Source organism: Dinoponera quadriceps, unplaced genomic scaffold (genome assembly GCF_001313825.1).
Source record: "Dinoponera quadriceps isolate SergipeBrazil2010 unplaced genomic scaffold, ASM131382v1 scaffold1153, whole genome shotgun sequence".
NCBI lineage: Eukaryota > Metazoa > Arthropoda > Insecta > Hymenoptera > Formicidae > Dinoponera > Dinoponera quadriceps.
The window spans coordinates 805,142-819,286 of NW_014555324.1; the positions used below are offsets into that span (position 1 = coordinate 805,142).

The 14,145-nt window shown below is 38.0% G+C and overlaps 5 protein-coding genes across 6 annotated transcripts; 3 read left to right on the plus strand and 2 right to left on the minus strand.

Moving 5' to 3' along the window:
* Window positions 1-862: 862 nt before the first annotated feature.
* On the plus strand, window positions 863-2,307 carry LOC106743846 (ADP-ribosylation factor-like protein 2-binding protein). Its single transcript, XM_014618072.1, has 6 exons — window positions 863-1,192; window positions 1,322-1,396; window positions 1,478-1,584; window positions 1,659-1,744; window positions 1,839-1,935; window positions 1,998-2,307. The coding sequence occupies exons 1-6, from the start codon at window positions 1,189-1,191 to the stop codon at window positions 2,088-2,090; spliced, it is 462 nt and encodes a 153-aa protein (XP_014473558.1). The 5' UTR covers window positions 863-1,188; the 3' UTR covers window positions 2,091-2,307.
* LOC106743845 (nuclear pore complex protein Nup93-like) lies at window positions 2,277-6,027 on the minus strand. Its single transcript, XM_014618071.1, has 7 exons — window positions 5,761-6,027; window positions 5,368-5,548; window positions 4,333-5,296; window positions 3,794-4,118; window positions 3,370-3,726; window positions 3,102-3,219; window positions 2,277-2,992 (listed from the first exon to the last, which is right to left on the minus strand). The coding sequence occupies exons 1-7, from the start codon at window positions 5,985-5,987 to the stop codon at window positions 2,681-2,683; spliced, it is 2,484 nt and encodes an 827-aa protein (XP_014473557.1). The 5' UTR covers window positions 5,988-6,027; the 3' UTR covers window positions 2,277-2,680.
* Window positions 6,028-6,436: 409 nt separating this feature from the next.
* On the plus strand, window positions 6,437-11,145 carry LOC106743844 (ubiquitin carboxyl-terminal hydrolase CYLD). 2 transcript variants are annotated; one of them, XM_014618070.1, is made up of 12 exons: window positions 6,437-6,783; window positions 6,829-7,191; window positions 7,544-7,682; window positions 7,755-7,988; window positions 8,802-8,974; window positions 9,045-9,158; window positions 9,233-9,456; window positions 9,571-9,743; window positions 9,826-10,122; window positions 10,205-10,320; window positions 10,384-10,600; window positions 10,739-11,145. In XM_014618070.1, exons 1-12 carry the CDS (start codon window positions 6,712-6,714, stop codon window positions 10,927-10,929), a joined length of 2,313 nt encoding a protein of 770 aa, XP_014473556.1. In that variant the 5' UTR covers window positions 6,437-6,711; the 3' UTR covers window positions 10,930-11,145. The 2 variants fall into 2 exon arrangements, with proteins under 2 accessions (XP_014473556.1, XP_014473555.1); XM_014618069.1 differs by having other exon boundaries at window positions 6,437-7,191.
* Window positions 11,146-11,281: 136 nt separating this feature from the next.
* Window positions 11,282-12,208, plus strand: LOC106743827 (ATP synthase subunit s-like protein). Its single transcript, XM_014618038.1, has one exon. The coding sequence runs from the start codon at window positions 11,372-11,374 to the stop codon at window positions 12,173-12,175; it is 804 nt and encodes a 267-aa protein (XP_014473524.1). The 5' UTR covers window positions 11,282-11,371; the 3' UTR covers window positions 12,176-12,208.
* Window positions 12,209-12,830: 622 nt separating this feature from the next.
* On the minus strand, window positions 12,831-13,471 carry LOC106743826 (the record flags this gene model as incomplete). Its single annotated transcript, XM_014618037.1, has 3 exons — window positions 13,352-13,471; window positions 12,945-13,266; window positions 12,831-12,851 (listed from the first exon to the last, which is right to left on the minus strand). Coding segments are annotated over exons 2-3 (303 nt in total), but the record flags the coding sequence as incomplete, so codon positions are not given.
* Window positions 13,472-14,145: the final 674 nt, after the last annotated feature.

The window sequence follows — 14,145 nt, forward strand, 5'->3', positions numbered from 1 at the left end:
TCTCAACGATCCGATATCTTGCATGACAAACGTGCGAGACTTACTTTCAATATTCCTGTCACAATAATTCAGTGTCTCCTTCGGCGAAATCGAGTGAAATGCAAACCGTTTCCCGATTACGAACTGTCGCGATCGATCCGACATATTGCAACGATTGCGATTCTCGAAGGATCAAATCGCAGTAAATTTCACTCGACACTTCCGCTTCGTGTCCGATGAGTGGTTTCGCGAAATTTTGATGACTACTTAATGATATTTTCTGTTCAGACAACTTACTCTCCTACTAATAATTCATCAGGCTCTCCTTCGGTCCTCCAAAGTAAAGAGGTCCTCCATACAATCGAACGTCCAACGTTCCAACGGGTTGTTCCGCGAAATATTCATTTTTGACAATTGTTCAATGATGGTTCATCGCCACAAACGCGCAAGGTCCGCTCTCGGCATCGCCGGCGAGAATTTGCGCCCGAGACTCACTTGAGGTGAGTCAAAATCGCGAGAAATCAGAAAGGCTTTCCAGATACGACATGCTGCGCGACAAACCATTTCGGAACTAATTGAATATCGCAACGATTGAATTTCTCGAAGTGTCGGAACGCGCCAGATTCACTCCTAACGAATCTTGTGAGATTATTTTAAGCTTTGCAACAATATTTTCTAGCGGTTGTCTGACGATATTTTATAAAAGTACAAAACTTACTTTCCGAACTCGCAACAAAGATTCATACTGTGAAACTCATTCTTGACGAGTAACAAAACACACAATCTTTCGATTCTGCCGTGTGGTGATTCGTTTAGCAATTGTTCGCACATCGATCGAGACCCTTGAAATATATATCGATATAGAAAGTACAGAAAGTTAGATGCACTCTCTACACTTTACCTCTTTTTTACCGATTTAAAAATTTGTATATATTTCATTATAAATACGATATGTTATAAATACGAGAAATGTCGACAAAACGGACAAATTTCATACGTGTCACGTCAGTCGTATTTCTGTTCAATTCTGAACATGACCAACCCTAACCTCTCACAGTTTTATCGATTAACAAATATCATTTCCAGCAACGATTAACCTAGTCTGATAGAAGGCTGTCAGGCTGATAATTTCTAATCGCGACGACTTTCTTTATTACAACACAAACTAGTATTTTAATTTTGCAAGAATTATTAAGTGAAAGAAGAAACATGGGTTAGTCCTCGCTCAAAGTGTATTCGTTTATTTTCGAAATATTTAATGTTCATCATAATGATATATTTAATGGACATCTCGTTCCCATTCATCCAATGATGAATTAATTTAATTCAATTTTCCGTACAGATAACTGCGTTTTATCGAATCAAAAGGACGATTCGTTTGACGAAGTAATCGGACATATTGAGGATTTATTAATGGGTACAATAAAATCATCCTAGATATTGTGCAACCATTATGACTATTAACTGCTGACAATTGTGATAAATCTCTATCTTTCAGAAAAAGATTTCCAAGCTCTACAGAAGAAATTTTTGGAGAAATACTGGAACATTTTTGAGCCATCGGAAGAAAATAAATTAATTTATACTGATATTTTTCATGAATATGTAAGTTTCAAGCAAGATACTTAAATCTTAAAAATTGCTGCAATCTATAATAAATTATCTCACATATGTTTCAGAATAAAGCTGTGGAGGCATATATTGTCGATTACCTCCAAAAAGTCATGCCACAATTTACTATAGATATCCTTTTACATCAGTTAAAGTAATTTCAATACAATTTATATAGTAATAATAAGAATAAATATATGAACTCTAATAAGTACCTTATTTTTTGGATGTTATCCAATAAAACTCAGTGAGAAGCAAGCAGAATTGGAAGGTGAAGTTTTTGAAGTACTGTCGACGATAACCGATTTCTTGGCTTTTAAAGAACTGTTTCTTGACTATAGAGCGGTATGTACATCAGAAAAAGTTTTATACATATATGTGTGCCTGACAAGAAATAATTCTTATAGGTAAAAGAAGGAGAAGTTGAAGACCTTAGCTGTGGGATATCGGTTACATCATTCAAATCTTGTAGTTTAGATTGCAATAATTCACCAAGATGATGCGCGTGACTTAGGTCCGTTTTACAAATGTTCCGGAATAATCATGTTCTTTCCTTAAGTGCTCCCAAATATTTGCAACGTCGTGTACCCTACCTTAAGATTGATCATTTCGAAAAATAGAGCATATCAGAAAAATATGATCAGAAGTAAAATATACTCATTACGTTTAATAATTATTAATTATCGTGTCTGTAAACATCCATATTTATTATATCACACGCACATATATACAAGTAGAAATACAAAAATAATTTAGATACAGCACTGGGTCTTTTTCTGTCATACATTTTCCTTTGCAAAATTGTATATAGTACTCGGAAGAATCTGAAAATCTTGTGCCTGTGGAAATCAACTGTTATCTCAAAACAATACTGCTCTCGCCATTATATACCTGGTGATAGAAATATGCACTCTTATTATACTTCAAGTTTTAAAAAATCTAATTAATATTAAAAATTTACTTTTTAAATCGATAGATATCAAGCACTGTGTCATGTACGCAGGTTGAATTTCTCGAATTCAATTTAACAGGCTTGATTCGATAGGTTCTGAAAGTTTAATTTCGTGTTTAATAACAGTCGATTTTGTTTCTAATGCATCAGGATTTCCATTTGTACAAGCTTGCTGTTCGTCTCGTTTGGCATACGATATGGCAAAGTTCCTGCGAAACTTGTTAACGCCCGAGCTTGCTCTCGAAGATCGTGCAGCTGTCGGTCCCGCGCAATCTCATCGCCCGGTTCCACCGAGCGCAATTTTTGATACTGACGGTATAATATCGTCATAGTGGCTAGAAGAACGTCGGCTAATGTACCAGCCACTTCAGGCGATACTCGCCGTAAAGCATTTACTCTCTCATCAACTTCTTTCACTTGGAGAGGCAACATTTTCGAATCTGCAATAGTCTAGAGAAGGAACAGTAAAATTATTTCGTTAAAATCAGCTTAATCTGAGTTAAACACAAAGATTGCTCGTTTCCATTTACTCGTAAAAATTACTCGGAAAATTACTTACTCTAAGCGCACTCTGATACTGCTCGTTATGGAATTGATCAAAGAAAACCATAAGATCCCTCAAAGTGTAAAACGAAGATACTACTTCGGAAGGCGCTTGAATTGCGGCATCCTTGTATCTAAAAATCACGAAATAATATAAACTTTACCCTACATTTTTGTAGGAAAGAACTTATGCTGAAAATAACAATGGAAAGTAGCAGAATTATGTAAATTTCAATTCAACCAAAATAAATCAACTCAAAAATGAAATTATGCGTATATAATACCTCGTACTGATGTCCATGGCTGTAGTTTGCAGTCGTGTTCTGAGAGAACCCGGTACCCCTCTTTGGCTGACGACTTGCGTCAAAAGCGTGCACATCAAACTGAGGACTTTCTCCTGATTTCCAGCTAAATCGTACATCGTCACTGCGTCTTCCAGCAGACCCTTCCTGTATAACATGTCGGCGCATATATTTATTACGTCGTCTGTGTTGATTTGGAATTGATCCAAGATCCCTTGCATTCTACGGTCTTTCTCGAGCTTTCCGACTAACAAAACGCGGTTCGCGGGAGTAGCATCTACCACCATTTCCGCAGCGAATGCGGCGAACATGTTGCGCTCATACGGGTCCTTCATACACCTGAAAACAGATAACGGTAAGTTTACAGCTTAACAGCCAATCGCAACTAACGCTTAATCACGCGTACCTCAGTAAAAACAGATAATGGAGGCTCTCCTTTGGATCTGACGATTCGAATCTTTTAACATACAACAATATCAACCTAGCGAAGTTCAGTCTTTTTGCCGGTGGCTTGTCAGCAGGGTCCACGCTTATCAGAGGCGCTAAAACACTCTGACTGACGGCTAATAAATTGTGCTCGTGCATAGCGGCCGCTAGATGCAACGCGTGCGGCAAATGCCTCGCTCCAGCGCCTGTGGCTAGGAACTCTATAGCCGCCTCGAATTGTCCGGTTAAGAACAACATCGAGAAGTACAAGAAGGGCTGTTCGTGCGCGTGATAATAAGTTTCTCCTATAAAACGATTCCAAACTCCAATTATCGGCTCTAGCAGTGTTGGGTATTGATCGAATGAAATTTCAGTTGATTAGAATCACCCAACGGTTAGTTACTTCGATTAATTATTCTACACTGATAACACGATTGATCAATTTATTAGATTGTTCACGTATAAGACTGATTAATTTTTTATTCAACTAGAATTCTAATCGATCAACATTGGGCTCACCGTATATCTCTGAGATTGTGGTTTGCAGATAATCCAGCGTCAGTTTATTCTCAACGTCCGACTGTTCCCGAACTTGACAGAGTTTCAACCATAAGTAATCGTCCGCCGTAGATATCACTTCGGAGTGGAGGTCGTCTGGCTCGCAAGGAACCAAGGCGCAATACGCCGCTTTCTTGTACGGATCGCCGACGGATCGTAGCTGCTTCCGGTAATGCAACTTCAGGATAGACTCGGCGCGACTGCTTGGATGGCGCTGCGGATCGTCGCAGGCTTCTTCGAGAGCAGCTTTGAACTCGGGAAATTCCGTGACACATTGGTTGAGACACTGCAACGCCGCTTTGTAATCGCCAGATCTCATGCAATAATACACCAACGGCCACAACGGCTTGTCCTCGACCATAACATCCTCCAAGTCCCGCAAGTTTTGTACTTTGACGCCCACGAAACTTTTAATCAGAGGTATGGTACCCGGCACGCCGCCGCGTTTTGCCTGCGCTAGATTCTCGTTGATGATGGAATTCATGAAATCTCTGTATCTATTCTCCAGATACTTTCTGGCTTGAGAAACAATTTTCTGCTCGATCGCCGGACTGCTTCTAGATTTGATCTGATCCCCTCTGGGTGTCGGCGGTATATCAACCATACATTTCACCATTTGCCACAACTCTGTGATCTTCCTATCATTGAAAGACTCTGAGGCTTTGCAGAAAGCGGTGAACAAGCTGGGCCGTGTTATACCTCTAAGTACGTGATCGTTATAAGTCTGTATTTCTTTCACATATGCTACTTCTATATTGGAGAGGCCACTGACCATTGAACCGGCTAGTTTTGTACGCTGTGGCGTTCCACGTAAATCCACTAGCTCACCGGATGGTGCAGTCATGGCGTTTATTATTTCGTAACGCATTTGTTTCCATTCACCCAGCATATGTTCCATTTGTTCGGTTCTAGTCAGCTCAAACGTCTAAAGGAAACTTAAACTTAATAACTTGACACACAAGTATACAATACTTAAGCGATCGTTATTATACATACGTCTCTGTGAACTTGTTCAATGATGAACAGGATCGCATTTTCCTTCTCATTTCTGAGGAAGCTAACGATATCAGTATCTGCAATAGGATCTAAAGGCTCAAATGTACGCCTTGCGCTGAGTGAATTTAACTTTTGCGAGATCTGAGGCAAATCTATCCCTCGAGATCCTAATAAGAGATGCCTGAAAATTATATTTTGTCAGCAACGATATCGACACAATGAAATTCATATACAATGAAATGAACCGGCAACTTTTCAAATACGTTAGGTTATGTTACACAGGACATACAAGGATTCATACTAGTTTCAGAATACAAATTAGAAGAAATCTACGAAGGAGAAATGTATCGAATTATTGTGTCTTCGACAGTGGTTGATTGAAAGAAAACTTACGCCTGTGCTTCATTATCCTGCGTGCTAGTTTGCGTGACACGAGCCCACAGTTCGTTGGAGGCCTCCAGTACTTGTCGGAGATTCCTCTCAACTTGCGGCAATTCCTCATTTCCTTCGACCGCTGCGGACAACTGCTCCGCTGATCTCAAAAGATCGCTAAAACCAGAATCCGTTGCTAAACGCGCGGAATCGCTGGTCAACACATCAGCGTGACCGGTATCACCCATGTTCGAGGCACGATTCTTCGGAACCGCTAAGTCTCACATATCGCGCGGGAAAGATCATAGATGAAATCGTGCACAGTTGCACTTTGCAAGGACCAAAGTGAGATCGTAGTATGACTCAACAGCAGGGTAGACGGGCTTTTCCTTTCAAGTAGTACGACTCAACAGAGAAACATTTTGGCTCATATTTAGAACTTTGTTTTTTTGTTAATGCCTTTAAAAGCGGTTTAAAATCCACCTAATTGAGAAGCCGTACTTACTAAGATACTTTAATCGATGAAAGAAAGTTCACGATATGAATGAAATTGAATTGAAATTTGACCAATCAGTGCAAAGTCCACTAAATTTCACTAGAGTTCAGTTAACTTTATACTGATTGGGCAAATTCTCCAATCCATAGTTTGGTACGGGCTTAATAGCTGTCGGACAAACTTTCATTGATGGTCCACCCCCACTCCACGCTAATACGCTTCGGTGGAACGATAACATTTCATTTGTAAAGTTTATTGAGATATGTAGTAAAGAGACGCTCGTGTTTTTTCTTTTTTTAACAAACTTACTCTCGTAAGAGTTTCGAAGAGAAATGATATTATCGTCAGATGCATGCTGTTCGAGTAAAAATGATGCGAGCAGGCAGAAACAAATGTTGAGCCATTGACGTTTAGCCGTTTGTCAGTAAACGTCAACGATTCCTCGGCGTAAGATCGATACAAATGATTATTCGACCATGGTAGATCGCGGCTCTGACGGTGGCAAGGAACGCCGACTTCTGCAATATTATGTCGCCAAGAAAGACACGGTACTGTTACGGTTACTTGGCACGTGCGACGTTAACGTTAACCAGTTGCGTCTGGGAATGCTTGTAGAAGCGCTCGAGGATTTGAAGGACAGCGCGTTGAAGATCCGCGTAACCGACACCGCAGGATCCAAAAGCTGGTGCGGCACGGAATGGCGTTGCCACAAGTACGATCTGATAACAGTATCGCACAAGATATGGCAGTATCTTCTGGCTGTACAATCCCCACAGGAGAGAGTTCAATTGGCAAGCAACGAAACACTGTGCGAACAAATAAGGAGTATATCGATGAAGGACAAAGTCTGGTACCGCTGTGATCCTAATAAACATTCTAAGGAGTTAGCATTCGTGAGATACATCGGACCTGTGCCGGAAATAGGACCGGGATATTACTTTGGTCTTGAACTACTGGTGAATTAATGAGACTATCTTATTTGCTGCTGTCTACCAAAGATTTCTATTTTAAAAGTAGTATAAGTTTAGATATGTATTTAGAGAAAAAAAAGTCATTATATCTTCTTCTTGTCTGTAAATATTTGAAAGAAGACCAACAGAAATGGCAATTGTATTATAAATTACCGGAGCGATTGATCGTTGAAAATTTTTGGACGATTGAACTTTAGAAAAGTAATGGAATACTATGACAAGAAGGAAGCGCGTACCTTTAGAGAGAGAGATATATATATATGTTGCAATATATAATTTATAATAAATCGATGTGTGTTTATGTAAGTGCAACGTTAATTACATAAATTTATTACAGGAAAGTCAAGAAGCATCGAAAACATGTGCACTGACCAAAGAATATTTTATTTGCACGCATTGGAATGCAATATTTGCTACTGTAAACAACATATGTCCCTATAAAGAGACTGACACAGTGTCCAGCAACATTGAAAAAAGTACACAGATAAGTTCAACATTTCTTTCACATTTTTATAGGTTAGTCCAATTTACTTTTATTTTTATTTCAGCATTGTTCTCGAAGGGCACCACAGGAACTGATCACACCAATGACATAAAGAAATCTGTGCTCGACAGTACGCCGGCTATTCTGTTGGAACAGTTCACCGCGTTCGACGACAACAAGAACAACAACCGTGAATCTGTCAACATGTTGAAGGAACGTCAGAAGATTGCAAAATCGACTCCCGAGAATGACGTCAATAACTTGGCTAAAAATCTCGATCACGCTCTCTTTAAATCCGGTAATTTCACTTCACCGTAAACACAATAAATACTTATTTATTCTCTCGATGACTTTCCCTGAGAACCCTAGAATGAAATTAGCTGTGGGCATGTTAATTCCTTCCGCGCGGTAGATGGAGTTAAAAATAGCACAGACATCCGAAAATAGACGCGAACCTAGCCTGCCCTAGAGAACTCTGCCGGCAGATTTATACAGTGCTCGCGAAAGTTATTGTGTCTTTTACTTAAATAATGGCAGCAGCACTGCAGAACATTCCTATTTTTGTATTGGAGCACAAGTGGAGTAGTGATGTGGAGTCGAATGTGAACAGTGATGTGGAGGAGATGCATGATCGCTTAAGCTTGTTGGATTATTGTAAGATACATTCAATATCCTTCCTCTACTTCATTTTTAACTCGAACGTTAGTGCTTATAAGATATTGTGTTTACACCTTTATACAGATGTGTTATTTTCAAATATATTTTCTTGAACATCTATACAGGGTGGGTCTAAGGAGCGCCATAAATTTTACAGGCATTTCTGTAGCACAAAATCACAGCAGGGAGACAGCTTTAATGATAAACATATCAATCTATTTGTCTATAAACTTTGTTTGAAGTAAGATGAATGTTAAGATACGTTATCAATAACTTTATCACCTGACCTTCTCGTGATATCAGATTTTTTCCAAATAAATAAATTTCTGTGTGTTTCCCTTTTGCGCCAACGAAAAACCAGATTAAATTGCCAGTCAAGTTTCTCACCCTCTGTAGAAATGTATGGACGGATATTATAGATGATTACGATCGAATATATCGTTACTTTTTGTAGGCAATGAAAAAAATGAAATCAAGAAATTCAGCAAGATAGAAGATAAGGAAGACTTAATGGTAGGCTCCAATGTGAAAGTATTACTGGATTCCGATGTTCACTACGGAGTTATTCGGTGGATTGGCACACCACCCGGCATTAGTCCTGGCAAATTGATGGCAGCTGTGGAATTGGTAAGTGATTCATAAGTCAGCTGGACGAAAGTATCAGAGGAAACAATGTTCAACGATGTGTCGTTCATAGGATGATGGACATCCTTTAGGTACCGATGGAACTTACAAAGATACTCGATATTTTCACTGTAGGCCTTATAAAGCTGTATTCACAGACATTGAACACTGTTCTCATTATGAAAATGTGAGTATATGAGTTACGCGATATTGGCTCGTGAATATTTATGTGAATAAATTAGAAATATATTTCACAAACAGACGAAGCTTGACGAGCGACTCGCACTTACGAACAACGATAACTTCGGTAATATGGAAAGTTCCGTAATCGCAGGTATAGTGAGGCCTATTTCCGTCAAAGGAGACTTGGAAAGTATATGCGGCAAATATCGTGGTATTCAAGGCCATCATAATTCATGCTACCTGGACGCCACTCTTTTCAGCATGTTTACATTTACCAGTGTATTCGACAATCTTCTATTTCGGTAATCCACCTTGCACCGATGTAAAAGGTGTATTATTTCAAAACAGTTTATTTGCGTCACTGTCGTTGAACAAGTAGTGCTTTTTCTACAATATTTGTATCAACAACTTTTCAGACCACCGAATGAAAAGGATTGTCCGCAGTACGAAGAAGTGCAGCGAGTTTTACGAGAAGAAATCGTGAATCCGCTCAGGAAGAATATGTTCGTCAGGGCAGATCGTGTGATGAAGCTCAGGACTTTGCTCGAAAAGCTATCGTCAGTATCCGGCTTGACTAGCGAGGAAAAAGGTTTCACTTTGATATTCTTCAAATTTTATTCTATTCGGAATAAGTTATCATGTTTAATAAATTTGCAATACTTTTATCACAGATCCAGAAGAATTTTTAACGTCGCTGGTTGCTCAGATTTTGAACGCCGAACCATTCCTCAAATTAAGCTCCGGACAAGACGCGTATCATTATCAATTGTTCGTCGAGAAAGACGATCATCTGAATTTGCCGACTGTCCAGCAGTTGTTGGAACAGAGTTTCCTAACCAGTAATATCAGACTGAAGGAAGTTCCCTCGTGTCTAATCATACAGATGCCTCGTTTTGGCAAATCGTTTAAAATGTATCAAAAAATACAACCTACATTATTACTGGATGTAACGGATATTATCGAAGACTGTTGAGTATCGCTCTCTCATTCATTTCAATAATTGCTTCTATTTATACGATTTATGCAACAATATTTGCATGTTGTTTGCAGCACCTAGACAGTGTACAGTTTGCGGGAAACTGGCGGAATTTGAATGCAAAGAATGTTACGGGCAATGTGGCGTCGGTCTCGAAAGTATAGCTTTTTGCTTACAGTGTCTCGAGAAGGTTTGTAAAACGAAAATACCGATGAAGATAAAGATATTCTGGAAGATAAATTTTCGTATTTAGGTACATTGTCACGAACGAAGGACGAATCACGAGCCAAAGAAACTAGTTGTGCCTATGGAGTTTGCAATTTTGCAAGAACATTGTCCCGTACCGCGTTTATATTTAGAACTTTCCGCTGTAGTTTGCATTGAAACCTCGCATTATGTGTCTTTTGTAAAATGTGGTCCCGGCTCAGAGGCACCGTGGTGTTTCTTTGATTCCATGGCTGATAGAAAAGGTATTTTATCCATATTTATGTAATTTTTCATTAAAAAAAAATATAATTTCTTATAAGCTTAAAATGTTCATTAAATATTGTTTCTATTGTATACAATAGTCGTATATAATTATTGACGTTAATTTCGATCTTTATCAGGGGAACAAAATGGGTACAATATACCAGAAATGGTACCATGTCCAGATTTTCCCTATTGGTTAAGTGAAGAAGGAGGAAATTATTTGACTAAGTTGACTGATGACCGGCACTTACCGGAACACGCAAAGCGTCTACTATGCGATGCATACATGTGCATGTATCAATCTCCCGATGTTATGATGTACAAATAACTGACATAGATTTTGAATAATTCTCGCATTATTATTCAAGTGCAATGTTCTGCTTACTGCAACTCTCAATCATTGAACGAAGCTGACATAATAATTCTAGCTAAGATAGTCTAAAGCAGTTTAAAAATGTTTAAGATCATGAAATCTTATGTACAAAGTAGGAATATATATTTGTAATCAGGAGAACATGTATAATTACAGAAAATTGACAAAATATACTCGTTATTGATTTCAAAGTTCTGATAAACAAGACCCAATAGTCCACACATACCCTAGTGATTTTTATATTTTAACAGGGACATGTTTCTAATTAGACGACATGGTAGATTAAGTTTAGGTTGGGTCACTTTAGATTTAGGTTAGGCTACAAACGTTTCACCAGTGTGGAATGGTATTTATCGAAAACTAACCTCCAAATTGGATTTACTCAAAAGTTCAGAAGATGCTAACACAACGAATGTCCGTGCTAGCCCAAAAGCTAAGCGGGTTTGTGTGTCTCCGAGATAAGTCGCTTTTGCTTATACAAGTTCGCGCATATGGTGTGGATCATGAAATAAGGCAGCATGAATGGCGAGAGAAAGAAGCAAATCCGAAACGGAGTACGCTTAACGACAATTCAAAGAAGCCCGAAACAACCCTATGGTTTTCGACCGAGGCACCGAAAGAACACGATTTTGCTCTGACCAACATCAAGAATTGGTACGAATATCAGATACTTAAACTCAAGAAGAAGAATCAAAAATTTATGCCGCAAAGGTACGAGATATTAGGCGCCAATCTGGCTACTGCTCACTTTATTGTGCATCGTGGAGGCAGAGTGAGGTTCAAGGATTCCAGTTTTTGGATAGATTCAGACAAGGATTTACCCAATACGTACGACCCATACTATATTCTCGAAGCAATAGACGTCAATGGGTTTGATCTGCGTTACGAAGGTCTGAGTAATCTGTGTAATTTGACAAATCTCCAGTGGCTTAGCATGAAGAATTGTAAAAATATCGACGACTGGGGCTTAGACAAAATATCAGCAGAGTTTCCGGAACTGGAGTACTTTGACATCTCAGGCTGTGAGAAAGTCACCGAAAGAGGATTGGAGGCACTGTATAGAATGATCAATTTGAAGAAATTGATTGTTACAAATCACAACAAATCTGCTGCGTTTGAGCTAACTTGTATGATGTTAGAAGATTGTATGCCTGGTTTAATTTGTGAGATTCTTGAACCCTTGGAAATATCAAAAGAGTAATGTTAATAAAGAGTCACCTCTAGTAAGATTATAGTTTATAGTAAACATTTCACAGAAAGACTCACCTCTAGATATTTATTACATCCTATTTGTTGTACATTGTCAACTACATTGCAAATTATCATATTCCGAATATTAATAGCAAATAAAACATTATGTAGTAAAAAGTAACAATTTGTTTGAAAATATTAACTTCTTATTAATTTATTTTTTTCTCGGCGTTTTTTTATAAAATGTAATTCAGCTTTATTTGTAATACCACATATTTTAATATTTTCATTGTTATTAATAAGTTTAACATGTCCGAAACAAAGATGATATTTCCTCCAAATATGTTTCCAACTTATTTTCTTCTTGACGTTTTCTCTTTTTATAGATAAGCACATATGTCGCTTTACAGCTCTCTTCAGATCAAGAACTGTCCTGTCATGTGGTGGAAATGAAACAAAAATTAAATAATTAGGACGATATATTCTAATAGGCCAACATATAATTGACAAATTATTTTAATAACACAACCATTACCACTACTGCAAGTTTTGGCAATTCTTCATGATTTAAGAATAAAGTTGGAGTTTGTCCTTGTGCAAATGCAATTTGTGATGTCAAAGTTCTTTTATCATAACAACTGAGAATAATCCAAAGCAAAGTGCATCAATANGTCATGTGGTGGAACCTAAAATGAAACAAAAAATTATATAATTAGGACGATATATTCTAATAGACCAACATATAATTGACAAATTATTCTAAATATCACAAACGTTACCACTACTGCAAGTTTTCGTAATTCTCCACGATTTAAGAATAAAGTTATAGCTTGTCCTTGTGCAACCGCAATCTGTGACTTAAGTTCTTCTATCGTGACATCTGAGGGTAATCCAGAGAGAAGTGGATCGCTTTCAATAATATTATCTATCGCTACCTTAGTCAGTCGTATCAATTCTTCATGATTAAGTTGTGTAATTTCAGACTTTGCTGTATCAGGATACAATTCTTCTTTAGTATCTCTTATTGCATCTTTTAATTGTGAGTTTTCCGCAATGTCCATATTATATGGTTTATGATGCTCATTTATTTATCTCCGTCTCCTAGAAAAAAATATTTTAGTTAGGTTAACAAAATTGTTCGGTGTCTCTTAATAGGTTATTTTCTGTTAATATACTGCCGTATTACACGTGTCTGGTTTATAGACAGTTTTGTACTTATCACAATTTTCGCGAAGCAGTTACAATGTCACACACAGCGTCCGGAACAAATGAGTAAGCTCTAGAAATGTCAATATGAGAGAGCGACACTGCCGTTCAATGTTAGAACTTCAATGTGTCAGTTTCTATCGGTAAAAGTGGATAACACAATAACAAAGGATCCATAGTGGGTAATTTAAGTTTCTGGAGTACGGTAAGTACTCCAGAAACTTAACCAAGATCGATTAGTTCCGAGAATCGATAAGTTACCAGGGTCGATAAGTTTCCGGGGACGGTAAGTTTTTTTATTCCGCATCGCGAAGGCAAGGTGAGATTCCAGGATTCCAATTTTTGAACAAATTCAACTAAGGATGATACTTCATATTTACCCATTACATATGAACTACTGTATTCTCGAAGCAATAGATGTCAATAGATTTGATCTGTGTTTGATTACCAAGGTCTGAATACCTTGTGTAATCTTAAAAATCTGAAGTAGCTTAGCATCAAGAATTGCAAAAATATCGACTATTGGGGCTTAGACGAAATATCAGGAGAGCTTACGGAGTCATTTGACATCTTAGGCTGTGAGAAAATCACTGAGAGAGGATTGGAGGAACTGTATAGAATGTTCAATCAGAAGAAATTGATTGTTACAAATTGAAACAAATCTGTTGCACCACAGCTAACTTGTATGATGTTAGAAGATTGTATGTCTGGCTTCACTTGTGAATATCTGTGGAAATATAAAAAAAATAATGTTAATTGAGATTTGCTTTTAGT

Coding starts and splice junctions, on each gene's coding strand:
- LOC106743846 (XM_014618072.1), top strand. Junction 1,397..1,477: donor TATTGAGGATTTATTAATGG/GTACAATAAAAT, acceptor TCTATCTTTCAG/AAAAAGATTTCCAAGCTCTA. Junction 1,936..1,997: donor TGTTTCTTGACTATAGAGCG/GTATGTACATCA, acceptor TAATTCTTATAG/GTAAAAGAAGGAGAAGTTGA.
- LOC106743845 (XM_014618071.1), bottom strand. CDS start 5,987: ATGGGTGATACCGGTCACGCTGATGTGTTGACCAGCGATTCCGCGCGT. Junction 5,549..5,760: donor CAGGATAATGAAGCACAGGC/GTAAGTTTTCTT, acceptor TATAATTTTCAG/GCATCTCTTATTAGGATCTC. Junction 3,727..3,793: donor CATTATCTGTTTTTACTGAG/GTACGCGTGATT, acceptor ATCTGTTTTCAG/GTGTATGAAGGACCCGTATG.
- LOC106743844 (XM_014618069.1), top strand. CDS start 6,712: ATGGTAGATCGCGGCTCTGACGGTGGCAAGGAACGCCGACTTCTGCAA. Junction 9,744..9,825: donor CTTGACTAGCGAGGAAAAAG/GTTTCACTTTGA, acceptor CTTTTATCACAG/ATCCAGAAGAATTTTTAACG. Junction 10,123..10,204: donor AACGGATATTATCGAAGACT/GTTGAGTATCGC, acceptor TGTTGTTTGCAG/CACCTAGACAGTGTACAGTT.
- LOC106743827 (XM_014618038.1), top strand. CDS start 11,372: ATGCTAACACAACGAATGTCCGTGCTAGCCCAAAAGCTAAGCGGGTTT.